General features: G+C 47.9%; 1 protein-coding gene and 1 non-coding gene across 9 annotated transcripts in view; both read right to left on the bottom strand.

Moving 5' to 3' along the window:
* MICAL2 (microtubule associated monooxygenase, calponin and LIM domain containing 2) overlaps positions 1-22,508 on the bottom strand; it is a 197,449-nt gene that overhangs the window by 3,514 nt on the left and 171,427 nt on the right. For all 8 annotated transcript variants that reach the window (XM_029059580.1, XM_029059579.1, XM_029059582.1 and 5 more), the window contains 4 exons: positions 16,629-16,723; positions 14,798-14,890; positions 13,625-13,718; positions 3,926-4,025 (listed from right to left, as the gene is read on the bottom strand). In XM_029059580.1, the coding sequence (XP_028915413.1) occupies positions 3,926-4,025; positions 13,625-13,718; positions 14,798-14,890; positions 16,629-16,723 (382 nt within the window). The remainder of the gene's footprint in view (positions 1-3,925; positions 4,026-13,624; positions 13,719-14,797; positions 14,891-16,628; positions 16,724-22,508) is intronic.
* On the bottom strand, positions 9,598-9,735 carry LOC114810777. Its single transcript, XR_003758471.1, has one exon. It is a non-coding gene; the product is annotated as a small nucleolar RNA SNORA7 (small nucleolar RNA).

Here is a 22,508-nt window from a genome sequence, read left to right as displayed (position 1 = left end):
ATGGAGGGAGAATCAGGAAGTCTGGTTTTCTATCAGGTGTGGCTTTCTACACCTCGGGTTGAGCTTCGGGCAAAGCCGTGGCCCTTAAAGGCCAAGCCGCACTCCTCTGTCGGAAATGGGTACCCCCCTCGCCCCTCCTGGGAGCTGCTACCCAGCCGCAAGAAGAGCTAGGACCAGACTGGAAGCTTTCCTGTCCAAGAGTTGTCGCCCTCCTAATGACGTATTTGTTAAACGCTTACTGTATGCCAGGCGTCGTACTAAGCGCCAGGATAGATACAAGCAAATCGATTTGCACACGGTCCCTGTCCCGTGTGGGCCTCACAGTCTCAATCCCCATTTTAGAGATGAGGTAACTGAGGCCCAGAGAAGTTAAGTGACTCACCCAAGGTCACACAAAGCAGACAAGTGGCGGATGTGGAGTTAGAACCCGTGACTTTCTCACTCCCGGGTCCATGCTCTATCTACTAACGCCACGCTGCTTTCCCTAGGACTGTCCAAGGACCCTCTTGTGCTAGAAAGGATGACAACTGGTTTTCCATTTGCTTTGATCCTGGTTACCACTTTACTGCTACCACGTTAATCTAATCCCTTATCCTACCCCGCTATGATTACTGTATCAGCCCCTTATTGACCTCCCCGCCTCCTGTCTCTCCCCACTTCAGTCCAGACTTCACTCTGCTCTCTGGATCATTTTTTTATAAAAACGTTCAGGCCACTCCTCAAGAACCTCCAGTGGTTGCCCATCCATCTCTGCATCAAACAGAAACTCCTGACCTTTGGCTTTAAAGCAGTCAGTCAATCACCTTGCCCCCTTCTACCTCAACTCACTGCTCTCCTACTACCACCCAGCCCACACACTTTTTGCCCCTCAAATGCCAACCTTCTCAGCGTACCTCGATCTCATCTATCTCACAGCTGACCTCTCCCATATCCTGCCACTGGCCTGGAACGCCCTCCCTCCTCATACCCTACAGGCACTGATTCCCCCGGGCTGGTGCCTGCTTCATAGCCCTCTTTTCCTTTTCTTGCACTCCCTTCTGCGTCACCCTGACTCGCTCCCTTTATCCATCCCCAGTCCCGGCCCCACAGCACTTATATACACATCTGTAATTTATTTATTTATATTAATGTCTATCTCCCTGCCTAGACTGTAAACTTGTTGTGGGCAGGGACTACGTCTTGTTATATTGTTTTATTGTACTCTCTCGAGCGCTTAGCACAATGCTCTGCACACAGTCAGCACTCAATAAATAGGATGGACTGACTGGCTGGAGTGTGATTGGGCCTAGGGCAGATCAAGGCAGGCTTGCAGAAAAACTATGGCCCAGTCACTGAACAAGCCAAAATTTCAGCTGGACGTGGAGCAGGAAGGGTGATTGCAAAGCTTGGGGGGTGGCACTTTGGTTACTCAGTAAATCAATCGATGCTATTTACTGAGCACTTATTTTTTATATTTGTTAAGTGCTTATTCTGCATCAAACACCATTCTAAGCCCTAGGGAAGGTACAAGTTAATTAGGTCAGACACAGTCCCTGTCCTGCATGGGGCTCACAAGCAAAGTAGGAGGGAGAACAGGTGTTGAATCCCCATTTTACAGTTCAGGAAACTGTGGCATGGAGAAGGCAAGTGACTTGCCCAAGGTCACACAGCAAGCAATTGGCAGAGCTGGGATTAAGACCCTGGTCCTTCGTCTCCCAGGATCATGCCCTTTCCACAAGACCATGCTGATTTTGTGTGCAGAGAGTGCTTGGGAGCATAAAATACTAGGAAAATTGTCAAACACGTTCCCTCCACATAATGCGCTTCGATCTAGAGGAATGGTAAGAAAATTCTGTTTGATGCAGAGGTGAATGGGCAACCACTGGAAGTTCTTGAGGGGTGGGAAGAGTTGGACTGAACAGTGTTTTAGAAAAGTGATCCAGGCAAGACGAGCAAAGTAACAACGGGAGAGGTGAGAGACAGGGAGTAAAGTGAGAAGGCTGATGTAGTAGTCAAGAGAGGCTATTATAAGTGCTTGAATCAGCAAAGTAGCAGTTTATAAAAGAAAAGGTAGAGTTTAGCAATGCCATGAAGGTAGAACTGCCAGGATCATTGACAGATTAAATATGTGGGTTGGAGGAGAGAGACGAGTCAAGGAAAATCCCTCGATTACAGGCTTGTGAAACAGGAAGGATAGCAGTCATGTCTATAAGATGGGAAAGACAGGGGGAGGATAGGGTTTGGGTGGGAAGATGAGGAGTCCTGTTTTGGAAATATTGAGTGGAAGGTATAGGCAGGACATTCCAGGGAGGGGGTCCTGAAGTCAGTAGGTAATGTGAGCCTGAAGAGAAAGAGAAAGGACATAGCTGGAGATGTAGATTCAGTAATCACCCAAGTAGAGATGAAATTTGAAGCTGTGGGAGAGAACGAGTTCTCTGAGAGAGTGGGTGTAGACAGAACTGAGCCTTGCATACTTACTCCCAGAGTTAGCGGATACAGAGAGAGAGACTGAACTGTCAGAGAGATAGGAGGAGAATCAGGAGAGGACAGTGTTAGGGAAGCCAAGGTTGGATAGTATTTTCAGGAGCAACGTCTGGTCAACAGTGCCGAAGGCAGCTGAGAGGTCGTGGAGGATTAGGTTGGAGTAGAGGCCATTGGATTTGACAAGAAGGAGATCATTGGAGACCTTTGAGAGGGTGGTTTTTGTGAAGTGAAGAGGATGGAAACAAGGTTGGAGGGGGTCAAGGAGAGAATTGGAGGAGAAGAACTTAGAAGACGGTGGGGAGCCCAACTGTCGATTTTTGTGGGCAGGGAATATGTCTGTTGTACTCTCCCAAGCGCTTAGTACAGTGCCCTGCACAGAGTGAGTGCTCAATAAATATCATTAAATGGGTCCTCCTGAAGGCTGGCAGTCTCGCTGGAGAACCAACTGCTCACCCGACAGAGACAGCTCAGCAGGGTCTCTGCACATGAGATTCTCAAAGCGTGAGGAGGCCGGGGATGCTTGGTTGCAGTCAGTGGTATTTACTGAGCGCTTCCTCTGTGCAGAGCACTGTACTAAGCATTGTGTAGAGTACAATTCTCTACAACAGAATTAGGGGACACGTCCCCTGCCCATAACGAGCTTACAGTCAAGGGAAGCAGAGTGGCCTTGTGGATAGAGCTCAGGCCTGGAGACAGAGGGACCTGGATTCTAAACCTTGGCTCTGTCACTCATCCGCTGTGTGACCTAGGACAAGTGACTTCACTCCTCTGGCCCTTAGTTCCCTCATCTGTAAAATGGGGATTAATAATAATAATGATGGTATTTACTATGTGCCAGGCATGTTCTAAGTGCTGAGGTATTGTTCTAAGCACTGAAAGACTGTGAGCCCCACATGGGACAGAGATTGTGCCCAATATGATTACCTGTACTTACCCCCGTGCTTAGAACAGTGCTTGGCACATAGTAAGTGCTTAACAAATACCATAATTATTGTTACATGGGACATGGACTATGTCCAACCTGATTACCATGTATTTACCCCAGCATTTAGAACAGTGCCTGGCACGTAATAAATGCCTAACAAATATCATTTAAAAAACAAAGAAGGGAAAACAGACATGAATATGCCCAAGCTATCCACCCCAAACTGAAAAGGGACCCAAAGAGGAGAGATCTCCCTCCCAGAAAATGCCCGCCCCCTGCCCCCCCACCACCCGCAAGGATCCTAAATCCCTCTCCCTTGCCAGCTTTGGGTCTCCATGGCGAGTGAGCAGGACCCCACAGTCCCCGTCACTAATGGGGAGATGATATGCCAGGCCCCGACGTGTCAATTTAGCTCAATGACGTTATCTGCATGCAGGAGGAGGAAGAGCCCTGGCTGGGCACCCAGACCCGGGAGACTCTCCCCTCCCCCTCCACCACCTCTCTGACTCCCGGCCATCTCCAAGTCCCCTTACTTACATGCTCAAGAGCTCAGACTCATACTGCAATAATTTATTCTTCTCCAGGACCAGCTTAAACCATTCATGCAAAAGTGGAGCCTCGTCCTGTGTGCCTGAATCTGTTTAAGAAATAACGAATAAATGCATTGGATTAGAATTCTTCCCCCCACGATCGCAAGGCCGGTGAGCCACCTCAGCTGCCTGTGTTTGAGACAATAGCCCTCCTCCCCACCCTGGAAGGGAGCACTGATGGTGTATGTATAGCTGAGGCTAAAGAGAATCCAGATCTGGATTCTCACTGCGGGAGTCTCTGTGGCACCATGGAGAACGTAGGAATTGGAAGGGCAGGGGACTGTCATCAAGAGAGAGATTCCTGAGGAAGGAATTTCCTGTCTCTCCCTGAAGCTGCCCATTTTCCTCCCTGCCAGATGCTGGATAATAACAATAATAATAATAATAATAATAATAAATAACTATGGCACCTGTTAAGCACTTACTATGTGCCAGGCACTGTTCTCAGGGCTGGGGTAGATACCAGCAAATCGTGTTATACGCAGTCCCTGTCCCACGTGGGTCTCACAGTCTCAATCCCCATTTTACACATGAGGGAACTAGGTCTAGACAAGTAACTTGCCCAAGGTCACCCAGGCGGAGTCAGGATTAGAACCTGTGACCATCTGACTCCCAGGCCCATGCTCTGTCCACCACGCCACGCTGCTTCTCCGGCTGTCTCATCACCTCGGCCCTAGGGACCTATCGGATGTCATCCTGCAATCCTGCCTCATGTGGGATGTGGAATGTGTCCAATCTGATTAATTTTTATCTACTCCAGCACTTAGAGTATTGTGCCCAGCACATACTAAATGCTTCATAAATGTCATTTTTTTAAAAACCTGCAGAAATAAAGGGTTAAAAGAATAGCTCTGGAATGAAGGGGGTGGGAGGAGCAATTTTGGGGTGTGGGGAAGGGAAGGACTGGAGCTTTAAGCAATGAGAGGAATACAGTGAGCGTCCTGTAGCTCCATGGGAGAGCAGGCCCAGCCACATTCCTGATGACATTCCAGGAGCGGAGGAATTTGTTCAGTCATTCATTCATTCAGTCATATTTATTGAGCACTTACTGTGTGCAGAACACTGTACTAAGAGTTTGTTCCTCTGCCAGGTAATCCAGCCGCTCAGGGTATTAGCTCGCTGTGGGAAGGGATTGTTTCTCTTTATTGCCTTATTGAAATAATAATGATGGCATTTGTTAAGGGCTTACTATGTGCAGAGCACTGTTCTAAGCACGGGGTAGATACAGGGTAACCAGGTTGTCCCACGTGAGGCTCACAGTTAATCCCCATTTTACAGATGAGGTAACTGAGGCACAGAGAAGTGAAGTGACTTGCCCAAAGTCACAGAGCTGATAAGTGGCAGAGTCTGGATTGGAACCCATGACCTCAGACTCCCGGGCCCTTGCTCTTTCCACTAAGCCACGCTGTTTCTCCCAAGTGCTTAGTACAGTGCTCTGCACACAGGAAGAGCTCAGTAAATGCAACTGAATGAATGAATGAACCCTCTAGATTCTAAGATCTAGACTCTAAGCTCTTTGCGGGCAGGGAACGTGTCTACCAACCTTGTTGCATTGGACTCTCCCAAGCATGCAGTACAGTGCTCTGCACACAATAAGCGCTCAATAAATACCACTGATTGACCTAATGGTTGGGATTGCTTTAGCCAAAAATGGGTTTGGAACGGAGAACCTTTGTGAACATTTTGCAGTATGCTGCATCCCTGTCTGCCTACCCCTTTGATGCACCCACTGATCCAGCGAGTCCCGAAGTCTTCGGAATTACTGTGGTATTTGTTAAGTGCTTGCTATGTGCCAGGCACTGTGCTAAGTACCGGGGTGGATCCAAGAAAATCAGGTTGGACAGTCACTGTCCCACATGGAGTTCATAGTCTTAATCCCTATTTTACAGGTGAAGGAACTGAGGCCCAGAGAAATAAAGGGACTTGCCCAAAGTCACACAGCGGACAAGTGGCAGAGCCACAATTTGAACCCAGGACCTTATGACTCCCGGGCCCGTGATCTAGCCACTAGGCCATGCTGCTTCACCTGCTGTTTGCTAAAGAAGACTCCAACATCATCGTCATTCTGGTTTTTGAGCACTTTGCTGAGCACTGTGTTAAGGGCTGGGCTGAATTCATAAAGATTTCAGAGTCTGTGCTCAGACATCATCTTGGATTTTCCAGATTTTTTCCCCCCTTGGAAATGATTCTTATCAATCAATTGAGGGCTTACTTTGGGCAAAGCACTTACTAAGCTCTTGGGAGAGTACAATATAAATGACCCATTCCCTGCCCACAGTGAGCTAGAGTCCGCTCCTCATCTTCCCTCCCAAACCCGGTCCTCTTCCAGACTTCCCTATCACCGTGGATGGCACGACCATCCTTCCCGTCTCTCGGGCCCGCGATCTCGGTGTCATCCTTGACTCGTCTCTCTCGTTCACCCCACACATCCTATCCGTTACCGAGACCTGCCGGTTTCACCTTTACAATATCGCCAAGATCTGCCCTTTCCTCTCCACCCAAACGGCTACCTTACTGCTACAGGCTCTCGTTATATCCCGGCTAGACTACTGTGTCAGCCTTCTCTCTGATCTCCCTTCCTCCTCTCTCGCCCCGCTCCAGTCTATTCTTCACTCCGCTGCCCGGCTCATCTTCCTGCAGAAACGATCTGGGCATGTCACTCCCCTTCTTAAACAACTCCAGTGGTTGACTATCAACCTCCGCTCCAAACAAAAACTCCTCACTCTAGGCTTCGAGGCTCTACATCACCTTGCCCCTTCCTACCTCTCCTCCCTTCTCTCTTTCTACCGCCCACCCCGCACGCTCCGCTCCTCCGCCACCCACCTCCTCGCCATCCCTCGGTCTCGCCTATCCCGCCGTCGACCCCCGGGGCCACGTCCTCCCGTGGTCCTGGAACGCCCTCCCTCCTCACCTCCGCCAAACTGATTCTCTTCCCCTCTTCAAAACCCTTCTTAAAACTCACCTCCTCCAAGAGACCTTCCCAGACTGAGCTCCTCTTCTCCCTCTACTCCCTCTACCACCCTCCCTTCACCTCTCCGCAGCTTAACCCTCTTTTCCCCCCATTTTCCTCTGCTCCTCCCCCTCTCCCTTCCATCCCCTCAGCACTGTACTCGTCCGCTCAACTGTATATATTTTCATTACCCTATTTATTTTGTTAATGAAATGTACATCGCCTTGATTCTATTTAGTTGCCATCGGTTTTTACGAGATGTTCTTCCCCTTGACTCTATTTATTGCCATTGTTCTTGTCTGTCCGTCTCCCCTGATTAGACCGTAAGCCCGTCAAACGGCAGGGACTGTCTCTATCTGTTGCCGACTGGTTCATTCCAAGCGCTTAGTACAGTGCTCTGCACATAGTAAGTGCTCAATAAATACTATTGAATGAATTGAATGAATGGAGTCTAGAGAAGGGCGGATAGACATTAATTCCTCTGGAAAATCACAAACAATATGTTGAATAACCACACACCTAGCTAATGCCCGCTGAGGTTGTAGAATTAATCATCAATGTGCGCTATTGTGTGCAGCGCACTGTACTAAACGCTTGGAAGAGTACAATATAACAGAGTTGGTAGACACGTTCTCTGCCCACAGCAGGCTTATAGTCCAGAGAAAAGTCCTATCTAGTCCAGAAGGTCAGAAGTGACTTGCCCACAGTCACACAGCTGACAAGTGGCAGAGCCGGGGTTTGAACCCATGACCTCTGACTCCCAAGCCCAGGCTCTTTCCACTGAGCCATGCTGCTTCTCTGGTACCCATAGTACTGGGTACCAGCTAATCAGCACCACAGGGACGTCACAGTTTTAATCCCCAATTTTACAGTTGAGGCCCAGAGAGCCAGAGAAGTAAAGTGAATCTCCCCAGGTCACACAACAGACAAATGACAGAGCCGGGACTAGAACCCAGGTCCGCCCGTGTTCTATCCATTAGGCCACAGTGCTTCTTACTTTGAAAACTCAACCCTGCGAAACACACCTGCTCACAGAGGAGTCTCAAGACCCAAAGGGTGAAGGGAGAGATGGTCCACTGCATGCCTTGTCCTAAAGGCCCCATCCCTCCTTCCGGGACCAGGAAGACTTCTATCCACCGTGGCCCAGTCACCCAAGTCAGGCAACCACCTCAACCAACCCACTCCAATCCCTTCTATGACGCCCTCTGGGCTGGAAGACAATCTGCCGCACAATCAGGATTTGTAAACCATGGTGTGTTGTGTTTCTTCCGGTGGACAATGGGGGGGGTTAGGGGGTGGGGTAGACCCACTGGGGAGAGGGAGAAAAGAAAATTATTCTTTGGGCTGTGATTATCTTTGAAGGTTAAGGGGAGAAAGACCGAATTGTTGTCACTACAATTAGGAGATCATCAAAGGCTCATTTTGTTCATCAGCTATCACTGTACTTTGTGTGGAACCCAGCATGTTCTCACTAATTCAGTGCCTCGGCTAATGAATAACTGATCTGAACAAAGGGGCCTTTCATTCCTGGCTCACATAATTATCAGAGGAGAGTTGTGTAAATGACACTGAAGACTAGTGTTTGCAGGCCTGCCTCTAAATTTGGTTATTCACAACCTTTATAGCTCAATATTATTGCTCAACTGTGATCATTTTCTAATTATCCTAATAATACCTATTAAATCACTTCAACTATATAAGCACAGGCCTCCTCTAATACAACTTAACCTAATAAGTATCGGTCATTCATTAAGCTACAGTGCCCTTTTTTTAAGGGGATGAACAGAAAGAACACTGTTATTACACAGATGTTATTACAAGTTTGAGTATATTAATTATGGGGGGGGGTGCTGGTTTGCAATATTCCAGACTCTCCTCCTTTGTGGCATGTGACCAGAAGCAGAGTCTCTCCTGCCTCAGGTCATGGGGTTATCGGCAACTCTCTGTCCAATCACCCTGAGAGAGACAGGACACAGTAAGCTCTCAATAAATACAACTGAATGAATGAATGAATTTAAAATCAGGGGATTTTACTAAGGTTACAGGGGCAATGAGTCAAATCGATCTTTTTTAGTCGTGGAGGACGTCGGATGATTGAGGCAAATAGCTCTGGAAACTCGACTGTGAGCTTGCTGTGGGCAGGAAACGTGTCTACTAACTCTGTCATGTTGTACTTTACTAAGAGCTTAGTACAGTGTTCTGCACACAGTAAGTGCCAAATAAATACCATTAATTGACTGACTCTTCCTGGCCAGATTGCTTCTTCCCCCTGATTTCGGCTATAGGAAACAACTTTCTGACTCATCATTTGAAGAGGTCATCTTTAAAATACAGCATTACCACTTAATCCATCTGCCCTTCTTAGAGACGTAAATACTTTTCAATCCACTAAAACCTACCCATAAATATGCTCTCTCTCATTGATGGATCTCTTGGTTTTGTTGTTGTCGTCTCATGCTGTCGAGTCATTTCCAACCCATAGCGATGCCATGGACACATCTCTCCCAGCACAACCCACCTCCATCTGCAATCTCTCTGGTAGTGTATCCATAGAGGTTTCTTGGTAAAAATCCAGAAGTGGTTTACCACTGCCTCCTTCAGCACAATAAACCTGAGTCTCCACCCTTGACTCTCTCCCATGCCGTGCTGCCCAGAACGGGGGAGTTTTGACATGTAGCAGATTGTCTTCCACTCGCTAGCCACCGTCCAAGCTCGGAATGGAATGGGTTGGCCTCTGCTTGACTTTCCCTCCCATAGTCAAGACTGATGGAGTAATGGAAACTCTCCAGGCGTGACGCTGAGAGGCTCTGGGTTTTAGATCTGTTTAAATCCGGGCTTCCTACTGCTCACAGAAGCAAGCTCCAAACTATGGTGAGATTGCTGTAGTGAACAGAAAGGGAGTAAGATGGTTTCACTGGCCTGAATTCGGAATCCCCAAGCTACCTAAAGGAACCACCCAAACACCGCTGGGATGCTGGCTAAGAAACACAATCCAGAAATCAGAAAAAATTTATCGAACATACTATTAATGATATGAACATTTACATGATATATTTATGCATATTAATGTCTGTCTCCTCCACTAGACTGCAAGCTCGTTTGAGCAGGGAATACGCCTGCCAACTCTGTTGTGTTCTAATTCCACTTCCTTCCTCTTCGCCCTGACTTGCTTCCTTTATTCACCCCTCCCTCATCCCCACTGCACTTACATCCATAATTGTAATTTATTTATATTACCTTCTTCTGTTTTTTCCATCACTGTAGACAGCATCACTATCCTCCCTAGCTCATAAGCCTGTAACCTTGGCATTGTGCTGGCCTCATCTTTCTCATTCAACCCACCTATTCAATCCGTCAGCAAATCCAGTCTGTTCTAATTTTCACATTGTTAAAATCTTCATTCTCCTCTCCATCCAAACTGCTACTATACTGATCCAAACACTAATCCTAACTTGTCTTGACTACTGCATCAGCCTCCTCGCTGACCTACCTTCTGTCTCTTCCCTCTCGAGTCTTTACTTCACTCTGCTGCCCGGCTCATTTTTCTCCAAAGATGTTCAGTCTATGTTTCCCCAGTGGTGGTATCAAACAGAAACTCTTTACTATCAGCTTTAAAGCACTCAACAAGTTTGCCCCCTCCTACCTCTAATCCCCTTAATCTAGTAGGATTTCTTGAGCGTTTACTGTACGCAGAGCACTGAACTAAGCGTTTGAGAGCATACAAGAGCTGTTAGACACGGTTCCTCTCGTCAAGGACCTTACAGTCTAGCAGGAAGGAGCTTCCCCTTGGGTTAGGCCATTACTGGAGGATAAACCACCTCATTAGGGTATGTGGGGCAGGAGACAAGCTGAGTAGGAATCGTGAGAGAAGCAGTGTGGCCGAATGGCTAGAGTCCAGACCTGGGAGTCAGAGGTTCTGGGTTCTATTGTTCCCAAATAGAAATGGGGATTCAAATGGGGTGGCGAAGATGGTGGGGATTGTGTGGGGAGAAATCAGGAACTGAGAAATGGGTGATTTGGAATATCAGAAGGGAATCCAGCTCCCAGTTTTAGGTTTCTGGCACCAGGGAATGTCACTTCAGCTCTGAGACCCCAGTGGTTTGGAGTTTTAATTTTTTTCATGGTATTTGTTAATCACTAACCATGCACTAGACACTGTACTAAGCCCTGGGGTAGAAACAAGCTGATCAGGTTGGATACTGTCCATGCCCCACTCTTAATCCCCATTACTGTACTAAGTGCTTGGGGGAGTACAATGCAACAGAATTGGTAGACATGATGCCCTCGGAGGAGAACACTTCCCACACAAAGCCACTCACTCTCCCTTCTGCGTCACCTATGCACCTGGATCTGTCCCTTTTAAGCACTTGATATAATAATAATGATGATGATATTTGTTAAGTGTTTACTCTGTGCCAAGCACTGTTAGATGCTGGGGTAGATGCAAGGTAATCAGGTTGTCCCATGATTACATAGGGGGCTCACAGTCTTCATCCCCATTTTACAGGTGAGGGAACCGAGGCACAGAGAAGTTTAGTGACTTGGCCAAAGTCACACAGCTAAGTGGCAGAGCTGGGATTAGAACCTTATAATAATAATAATGTTGGTATTTGTTAAGTGCTTACTATGTGCCGAGCACTGTTCTAAGCACTGGAGTAGATACAGGGTAATCAGGTTGTCCCACATGAGGCTCACAGTCTTAATCTCCTTTTTACAGATGAGGTAACTGAGGCCCAGAGAAGTTAAGTGACTTGCCCAAAGTCACCCACTGATAAGAGGCGGAGCGGGGATTAGAACCCATGACCTGTGACTCCTAAGCCCAGGCTCTTTCCACTGAGCCATGCTGCTTCTCTATCATCAGTCCCACAGCACTTAGGAACACATTTGTAATTTATTTTAATGTTTGCCTCCCCCTCTAGACTGTTAAGCTCCTTTTGGGTGGGGAATGTGTCTACCAACATTCCCAAGTGCTCTGCATATATTAAACGCTCAAGAGATATCATCGATTCATTAACACATATGTAGTCCCCATACCTGGAGAGAAGATTGAAAGAGTTGACAATTGCTCTCTCCCGGGATCGCTAATCAAAAATAAAGGAACTAATAGTCAAGAAATAGACAGAAAATCAACGTTAGGAAGAATTACTATGAAGATCCTGGGAAAAAATCATGAAACTTGCTCATGTAACTAATGCCACATAAATACGAATTGTCAATTCTATATTGACAATGTTTCCAGTGAAAACGTATGATTCCAAACGTTGGACAGTAATAAAACAGGAAAGAAAGCACATCGATTCTTTTGAAATGTGGTACTGGAGAAGGCTTTTGTGAATGCAGTAGACTGCCTGAAAGACAAACAAATGGGTTTTGGAGTAAATTAAGCCAAAGGGGTCTTTGGAAGGCCAAATAACTCTATTTAGCATATTTTGGACACCTCACCCAGAGGACCAATTCTCTGGAGAAGGCACTAAGGCTAGGGAAAATGTGGAAGAGGCCGACCACCAGCAGGCAGATGGATAGAAACCATAATAACAATAACGAAAGAACCGTTAGCAGGGTTGTGGATTAAGGCCCAAGATAGGATATTCTGGAGAAAACGTACCCATAGAGCCACTGTGAGTCGGAAATGACAGCATTTGATGATAGCAATCCCTGTTTTACAGGTGAGGGAACTGAGGCCCAGAGAAGTGCAGTTTCTTGCCCAGAGTCACAGAGTAGATCCAGATGCCCTGACTACCAGATCTGAGCTCTTTCCGCTAGGCCACCCCGCTTCCCTCGCTAATGCCACAGTACTGCCCCTCCAGACCTTAGAACTTGTTTGTCAGTCTGTCGTATTTATTGAGTGCTTACTGTGTGCAGAGAACTGTACTGAGCTCTTGGAAGAGTACAACACAATATAACAATAAAAGGAAACCATCTCTGCTCAAAACGAGCTTACAATCTAGCTTACAGGTTCCTATTTGTTATTGCTCACTTTATCTGGGGACTAAGCGTAGGACAGAGATGACTGTATCCACAGAATGAGGCAGAGGGAAAATGTGTGTGTGTGTGTTTGTGTGTGTGTGTGTGTGTGTACCCAGTATTAACACTGTGAGCACCATGTGGACTGTGCCCAACCTGACTATATTGTATCTACCCCAGCGCTTAGAATGGTGCTCGGCACATAGTAAGTGCTCAATAACTACCACAGTTATTATTATTAGTGAGGGCTTTATCATCAGGAGCATCTTCAAAAACAAAGCACAGAGGTTTCAATCCCATAAATCCAGGCTTCACACCGCTTTCTTCCAAATGCTTCAACAAGAGGCCCCCCCATTGTCCACCCAAGGCTGCTGAGGGCTTGTGGGCTGAGCAGAAGCTGGTTGCGAGGACTGCAAGTTTAAGAACTGTGGGTTCAATAGCTGGAGGGCCACTACCTCGGTCCCGGGACCTAGAACCAGTCACACATTAGTGGTGAAGATGAGTGTGAACTGGGTCACAACTGGAAGTCTTTGGAAGGTGGGAAAGAGCACTCAGGTGGACTGCAGATGTTCAGCTTGACCTAGCCATAGTGAACCATGCGTTTTTATTCCTTCATATCAAATCTTCAAAACCTGCATTATCATCAAGCCGAGAACTCAGATTCTGTCTTCCTGCACATGTGCGCTCACACACACAAGCACACGCACGCTCTCAGATTTATTCTTGACTTACCTGACTCTCCTCGCAAGGCTTTCTCCAGTTTAACCCCTTGGATTTCTGCCGCTCGCTGCCGCTCCTCTACCTCCTCCAGCTGCCGCTGGATTGCCTGCAAACGGAGATTTCAAAATGATGCTTGTGTACACGGGTGCACACACACAGGGGTGCACATGGAGACAAGTGGAGCCTATGCACTGGGCCGACAGAAGATTCCCCAAATAGCCAGGAAGGTGGGAACCTCTCTAGAAGCAAGGGATTCTATTCCCGTCTGGAAGAAACGGGCAGCTCTGCTAGCCCAGACCTGCACGGCAAACATTCTGCCTGATCTAGTTTGCCCGGGAACCCAAAGTGGAAGGCATCTTCCTACATCACTTTCCTCCGGGAAAGACGTGAAACCTGCAAGCACAACTGTTTGTTCCAGGAGTTTGCCACACGCAACTGAGTTTTGACCTCCACCTTCCTGCTGCTTCTGGGATATTTACAGGCAAGATGATGAGGAGGAGTGGGAATGCTGCAATGCTATCTGGGGGACGGTCAGAAGTTTGGTCAAGGGAGGGAATCCTTCAACCAGGTTGATTTCTCGCTATGTGACGGTGGGTAAGTCATTTAATTTCTCTGTGCTCGGTTTCCTCATCTATAAATTGGGGATTAAATCCTACAACAATAATAACAATAATTCCAACAAAAGGCTTTGCCTCAGTTTCCTCATCTGTAAAATGAGGATTCAATTCTTGTTCTCCCTCTTACTTAGACCATGAGCTCCAAATAGGACAGGGACCTTGTCCAACCTCATTAGCTTAATGCTTAGCAAAGTGCTTGGCACATAGTAAGTGCTCAACAAACACCACAATTCTTATAATATAGACATTAATATAAATAAGTTATAATGTATAATTTAAACCTCAACTTGATTCTCTGTGCCTCAATTATCTCATCTGTAAAGCGGGGATTAAGACCGTGAGCCCCAGGTGGGACACAGACTGCGTCCAATTTGATTAGTTTCTATCTACCCCAGAGCTTAGTACGGCAGCTGGCACATAGTAAGCACTTAATGAATGCCAAAATAAAAATGAAAAAAGAGGTTGGTGGTTCACCCTGAGAAAATGCATTCACCACCACATCCCTGGGTCTTCTAGAGTCCACCAACCCCTGAGCCTAAAAATGTCATCTTTTCCAACTTGCGCCCACCTGGGCTGTGTATAGACGCTTCAGTTCTTCCTGCTTCACCAACTGCTTGCTTGCTTTTTCCAGCTTCCTTCGCCTCCTTAGAGTCTGCCTTTCCTGGAAGGGCCGGAAGGGGAGAGAACATATATTGAGGAACAATCAATAAAGCAGGTTAACTTGACACAGAGTTTTCCTTCCAGAAAAAATTCATCCCCCACCGCACCCAGCTTCCCCAGGTCTTTGACAGGGATGGGTTTTTCGGGGCCCTTTCTTGACCAGGAAATCAGCACTCATTCAATTGTATTTATTGAGTGCTTAGTGTGGGCAAAGCGCAGTACTAAGCACTTGGGAGAGTACAATATAACAATAAACAGACACATTCCCTGCCCACAATGAGCTTACAGTCTAGAGAAGTAGCATAGTGTAGTGGCTAGAGGATGGGCCTGGGAGTCAGTAGGTCATGGGTTCTAATCCCCAATCCGCCACTTGTCTGCTGTGTGACCTTAGGCAAGTCACTTTGCTTCTCTTTGCCTCAGTTTCCTCATCTGTAAAATGGGGATTGAGACCGTGAGGCCCATGTGGGACAGGGGACTGTGTCCAACCCAACTTGACTGTATCTACCCTAGTGCTTAATATAGTGTCTGGCACACAGTAAGTGCTTAACAAATACCATAATTATGATTATTAGAGGGGGAGACAGATATTAATAGACATAAATAGCACTTGGGAATGGCCAGTGGTAGCTTAGGATAACGTACATGGATGCGGGCACACACACACACACACACGTTCCAAGAACTCAGGGCAACTGAATCCAGCATCCCAGTGGCATTCAGCATCTCACATGGCATCTGCCTCCACTCAGCCCAGGGCTGTCGGAGGAGATGATTCTGGTCCATCAGGGCTCCCAAACTCCAGTAAAATAAAAGGCACCTTCCTCCAATCCGGCACCCGTGAACCCCAAGACGGGATACTCCCCCAAGACGATTACTCCAGCCAGAGCCCGCGTGGCCCGAAATGCAGAAAAAGCAGCGATCTACCCACCGTGAGCCCACCATCCTCCCTCCCCACGTAATAGTCCACACTTCCAGGGTATCAATTTCTCTATCCAACTGCATGGCTCACTGCATATCTCAGATTAGAATCAACATAGCATTTTGCATGCAATCTGCCTCTACTGCTTCTTCAACGAAGCTGCTTCTTCAACGAAGCTGCTTCTTCCCCGCCCAGGGAAATGTGCATCTGTTTGTTTTCATTTTTTCAATGGTTTTGCTCAATGGGCCACATTTTCAAACCACTCTGTCGCTTGGAGCTTTGGAGAGGTTTCAAGTAAACATGTCCACCTTTTTCAAATTGAATCCTCTGCAGAGAAAGGTGGCGGCGACAGGGGGGATGTCGGGGGGAGGGATCAGGATCTGAGAAATGGGCAATTTGGAATATCGGAAGGGAATCCAGCTGGAGAGGTTTCGGGTTTCAGGCACCAGGGAATGTCACTTCAGCTCCGAGATCCCAGTGGTTTGGAGTTTTATTTTTTTTGTGGGATTTGTTAAGCACTAACCATGCATCAGGCTGGGGCAGATACAAACTGATCAGGTTGGATACCGTCCATACCCAACTCTTAATCTCCATTTTATCGATGAGGGAACTGAGGTTCAGAGAAGATAAGTGACTTGCCCAGGGTCATGCAGCAGACAAGTAGCCGAGCCGGGATTAGAACCTGGGTCCTTCTGACTCCCAGGCCTGCATTCTCTCCACTAGGCCTCTGCAGGTACTGAACCACCTTGCAAAAATCCCTCCCCCTGGCTCTCCCGCCCTCTCCCCCTGCCCTGGAGAGGAAATCCGTGGGGTCAGGTACCTTAGGGAGCAGGGGAACCTGTGGCTCCAAGGCGTCATCAGATGAGGAGGTCTCGTACTGGCCGGTCTGGGCTCTGGATGGCCTGCGGCTGCAGCCTGAGACAAGAAACCAAACTTTGGGCAAAAGTGACACTTCTTCCAGCTTCGCAGAAGTTCCCCCTCCCTCCCAGGCTTGCACCTGTCCCGTGTCACTCCAGGCTGACCCAAAGGACAACTGGAAACGCGGCTGAATGTGATCATTAGATTCCTGGCCCCCGACCAAGGGCTTCAGTGGGGTCGGGGGAGCGAGGTATGCTTGATTTTTCAACATACCAGGTATTATGCAACAATCAATTAGTTCTTTAAACACCGTCGAGGTAGCCTGATGCTGAGAATGCATTGCGAAATGAAATCTATTATCGGAGCACACGCCTGATGTCGGTGTTACCACCTAAATGATCACGGGAGGCTAGCTCTGTAGGGTAATTGAATGCAAGAAGTCCAAGCCAGCTCTTAAACAAATTACCCTTCTGTGGCTCCCTGCTTCTGACCCCCATTTTTACTACATGACATCTGCTCAGTGTAAAATAGCTGGCGTCAGAATGTCTGGTCATGTAAAAAAAAATCACAAATGTAATCAGAAGCAAAGGGACTTGAAGCACAAGGTTTTATCACAAGGTCTCATGCAACATAAATATTTCATTAATTATCCCTAAACAAATGCCAGTTTTATTTTCCCAACTTAAGAATATCATCACATCATCGGAGCGCTGATTAAAACATCGAGAAAGCTGGCGGTCGAGCTGGGCCATTCCAACCCCGCGGCCCCGAGGAAGCGTGCCGGGTTTCAACTGGAAAATGCAGATTGGGTATTTGAACATGCAAATGAATTCATATTGGGTTGTAACAGAATCTCATCTTTTTTTTTTTTTAATGGTATTTGTAAGCACTTACTATGTGTGGAGCACTGTTCTAAGAGCTGGGGAAGAAACAAATTAATTGGGTCAGGCACAGTGCCTGACCCACATAGGGCTCACAGTCTAAGTAGGAAGGGAGCACAGGTACTGAATCCCCATTTTACATTTAAGGAGCTGATTCAGTTGTATTATACTCTCCCAAGAACACTGTAGTGCTCTCCACCTAGTAAACACTCAATAAATATGATGGATTGATTGAAACTGATGGACAGAAAAGTGATAACGTGCTCTCCCAAGTGCCGAGTACAGTATTCTGCACACAGTAAGAACTCAATAAATTCAATTATCTGATTGACAAATGACTTGCCCAAGGTCACACAACAGGCAAATGACAGAGCCGGGAAGAGAACCCCGGCCTTCTGTCTCCCGAGCCCTTGATCTTACCATCAGAACATGCTGAACATCTGTCCAGCTGCCGCTGCCAGATTCTTTGGGTTTTTTTTTTTTAAATTGCCATGGGAACATGTGCTGCTAGCCTTCAACCTGCTGCAGGGTTTTAATGAACTACATCTGGATCTGGGGAAACGCTGGGGAGCGGGTAGAGTTGCAGGCGGTTCTACATCTCTTAGAGGGATAAGCCCTTTGGGGGTGTGTGTGGGGAAATGACATTTCTGACCATCTCACAAAGGAGGGGTAGTAATAGCGTTTTTTTTCAAAAGGAATTTGTTAAGCACTTACTATGTGCCGAGCACCATACTAAGCACTGAGGCAGATACAAGTTAAACTGGTTGGACACAGTCCATGTCCCACATAAAACTTGCCATGCCCCCCCCCCCCAGTCGGCCACAGAGCACAGGTGGCGGGGGGGGGGGGTTTGGGCCCATGGGGAGGCGAGGGCGCCCAGAGAGGCCCGTGGCAACAGTCAGGCCCGGGCGCACCCAGGAGACCAAGGGAGATGGGTCGGCCGGGAGGAGAGGGCGAGACGGAGAGAAGAAAAAAAAGCGGGGGCGAGGGCAGACTGGCGGGTGTGCTGGGGGTAAAGTGGGGCCCGGGGACAGAGTGGGGCCGGGCGCCAAAAGGACGGGAGGGGGAAGGGGGGCGGGCGGGAGGAGAAAGAGGCCCGAGGGCAAAAGGTGGGGCCGGGAAGCCGGCTGACGGGCCGCAAACCGGGGGACCTAGGACAAAGGGGGAGGCCCGGAGAAAAGGGACCGCGGCCACAAAAGGCCGGGCCCGGGAACAGAGGTCGTCGAGAGGAAAAGGTCCGACGAGGGCAAAAGGGGGTGGGGAGGGCGAGGCGACAAGGGGACGGGGCCGGGAAAGGGGAGGCCCACAGCCGAGGGGAGGCCCGGACACAAAACGGAGCAGCCGAGGAGCAAAGGGTTCACGGGAAGCAGAGATTGGGCCGGGAGCAAAGGTTCTCGATTTTACAGGTGAGATAACCGAGGCACAGTTGAGCGACTTGCTCAAGGTCCCCCAGGAGACAAGCGGTGGGGCCAGGACTATTATAATAATAATAGAAATTGTGGTATTTTTTAAGCTCTTACTATGTGCCAGGCACTGTTTAAGCGCTGCGGTAGAGACGAGATAAACAGGTTGGTTACAGTCCCTGTCCCACACAGGGCTCACGGTTTCAATCCCCACATTACAAATGAGGTAACTAGGCCCAGAGAAGTGAAGTGCCTCGCCCAAGGTCACACAGCAGACAAGTGGCAGAGCCGGGATAAGAACCCAGGCCCTCTGATTCCCAGGCCCAGGCTTTAGCCACTAGGCCAAGTAGAACTCATTTCCTCTGATTCTCAGGCCCGTGCTCTCTCCACTTGGCCAAACTGCTTCTCCTTTTATCCCTGTGTGCAGAGCATTGTGCTAAGCCAGGGGAATTAGGCCCTCAGGGGGCTACTCTCTAACCGCTTACTTTCCTTTCCCTCAGTCCCACCAGCCTCACCCAGCTTCACGGAGGTTCCTGGGTTGAGCCCACTGGCATCTCACTAAGAAAAATGGACAGTGGAGAATAATATCAGGAGGGTGCTGACCCAGTGCATCATTAGATCCAACACACCTCACCATCCCTGGGAATTCTAGACTTCATTCATTCCTTCATTCATTCAATGATATTTGTTGAACACTTACTGGGTGCAAAGCACTGTACTAAGAGCTTAGGAGAGTACAATATAACAATTAACAGACACGTCGACTTTCAACAGCTCCCTTGGAGTCAAGAAGCAGCGTGGCCTAGTGGCTAGAACATGGGCCTGGGAGTCAGAAGGACCTGGGTTATCATTATTATTATTATGGTATTTTTTATGCGCTTACTATGTGCCACTGTTCTAAGCACTGGGATAATAATAATAATAATAATGATGGTATTTGTTAAGCACTTACTATGTGCCAAGCACTGTTTCAAGCCCTGGGATAGATACAAGGTAATCAGGTTGCCCCATGTGGGGCTGACAGTCTTAATCCCCATTTTACAAATGAGGTAACTGAACCACAGAGAACTGAAGTGTTGCTGAACTGTACTTCCCAAGTGCTTAGTAGAGTGCCCTGCACACAGTAAGCACTCAATAAATACGACTGAATGAATGAAAGTGATTTGCTCAAAGTCTCAGAGCAGGAAAGTGGCAGATCCAGGTTTAGAACCCACATCCTCTGACTCCCAAGCCCATGCTCTTTCCACTAAGCCGCACCTAGCTCTGCCAGTTGTCTGCTGGGTACCTTGGCTAAGTCCCTTCACTTCCCTGGGGCTTAATTACTTCATCTGTAAAATGGGGATTAAAACTGCGAGCCCCTTGTGGGAGATGGAATATGTTCAAACAGATTAGCTTGAATCAATCCCAGTGCTTAGTACAGTGCCTAGCACATAGTGAGCGCTTAACAAATACCATTAAAAAAATAGGCAGATCTGAGTGTGATTGTCTTAATGTTCCAGGAGGAAGAACTCGGACTCAGAAGGGCCTAACCAATCAATCGGTCAATCAATCAATGGTATTTATTGGGCGCTCACAATGAGAAGACCACTGTACTAAGCACTTGCGAGAGCACAGTACAAGAGAATTAGCTTTCATGTTCCCTGCTCGTAATGAGTTGACAGTCTAGAGGGGAAGACAGACACTAATATAGGTAATTTATAATGTGTAATTTAAAGATACATAATGGAAATCATTCATCATATATAATTTAAAGATATGAGTATCATTTAAAGATATGTAATATAAATTAAAGATATAATTTAAAGAAATGCCCATGGCAGCAACCTGAGTTGCGCTCCGACACCCAAGAGTCCCTGGTTGCCTTGGCATGGACACTGCTGAGACTCTGTTGAAATTGCCATCCCTAGTACCGTCTCTCCAGGATCTCCTCTCCCACAGCTCAAAACAATCCCAAAAAGGAAGATCTGCCCTGATTCCCTCAGTTCTGCTAGGGAAATTACTGTCTATTCAGTTATCATCCCATCTCCCTCCTACCATTCCTCTTCTAACTCCTTGAGCGAATTGTCTTCACCCACTGTCTCAAATTCCTCTCCTCCAGTTCTCTCCTTGACCCCCTCCAATCTGGCTTGCGTTCCCTCCATTCCATGGAAACTGCCCTCTCTAAGGTCACCGATGACCTACTTCTTGCAAAATCCAGTGGTTTCTACTCTTTCCTAATCCTCCTCGACCCTTCTGCTGCCTTTGACACTGAGGGCCACTCCCTTCTCCTGGAAACTTTATCCAACCTGGGTTTCGCCGACCCTACTTTCTCCTGTCTGTCCTCCTAACTCTCTGGCAACTCATTCTCAGTCTCTTTTGCGGTCTCCTCTCCCGCCTCCCACCCCTTAACCGCGGGGGATCCCTCAAGGCTCAGCTCTGGGCTGCCTTCTATTGTCCATCAACACCCACTCTCTTGGAGAACTCATTCTCTCCCATGACTTCAACTACCATCTCTATGCAAATCAGTCAATCAATCAATCACATTCACTGAGCACTTACTATCTGCAGAGCACTGTACTCTGCGCTTGGGGGAGTACAATATAACAGAGTTGGCAGACGCTTTCCCTGCCCACAGTGGGCCTTCGTCTAGAGGGAGAGACAGACATTAATATAAATAAATTACAGATATTTAATAGGTGCTGTTGGGCTAAGGGAGGGGCGAATAAAGGTCCAAGTTCCAGGATGACACAGAAGGGAGTGGGAGAAGGGGAAAGGGGGGCTTACTCAGGGAAGGCCCCTTGGAGGAGATGTGCCTTCAATATGGCTTTGAAGGTAGGAAGAGTCATTGTCTGTCAAATACGAAGAGGGAGAGCTTTCCAGACCAGAGTCAGGATGGGTTCTAATTCCATCTCTGCCACTGGTCTGTTGTGTGACCTTGGGCAAGTCACTTTGCTTCTCTGAGCTTCAGTTCACTCATCTGTAAAATGGGGATTAAGAGTATGAGCCCCATGGGGGACTCTGTCCAACCTGATTAATTTGTATCTGCCTCAGTGCTAAGAACAGTCCTTGGCATATAGTAAACGCTCAACAAGTACCATAATTATTATTATTATTATCTGACTTCCAGAACCCCAAACCTCTATGATGGGGAAAGGTCAAAGGGTCATGCAGTTATCTCCAGAGCAGGGGCCGGTCCAGGGGCCTGGGTCAGCAGCTCAGAGGAATAGAAGCGCTTCCATGCAGACTCCGGGTTGTCCCGGCCTCACTCCAGGAGCCAACTCGGCATGGTGATGCTGGGTGGGGTTGGAGGGGCACTTGGATGTGGGTCGGCCGGGGCCACTGAGTCAGGGAGAGTAGGGCAGCCCCCTGGGTGAATCTAAAGCCAAACCCTGAAGCCTAGATCCTCCTGCTCCGTGCTGATGATGGCAAGGCATTGACTCGGAGGGAGAACGGGCCTCCAGGGGATGATGCAACCAAACAGCGTAGAAAATGCATTTTTCCCCTGCAGCCTGTGTTCCTCCACACCCACTCTGAATGGAAGGAGGTGAGACCCAAACCCTTAAGCTTCTGCCCTTAAAC

The sequence above is a fragment of the Ornithorhynchus anatinus genome, chromosome 3 (assembly GCF_004115215.2).
Source record: "Ornithorhynchus anatinus isolate Pmale09 chromosome 3, mOrnAna1.pri.v4, whole genome shotgun sequence".
Lineage (NCBI taxonomy): Eukaryota > Metazoa > Chordata > Mammalia > Monotremata > Ornithorhynchidae > Ornithorhynchus > Ornithorhynchus anatinus.
Note: the sequence above shows the minus strand (reverse complement) of the source record. Positions and strands in the feature narration are given on the sequence as shown.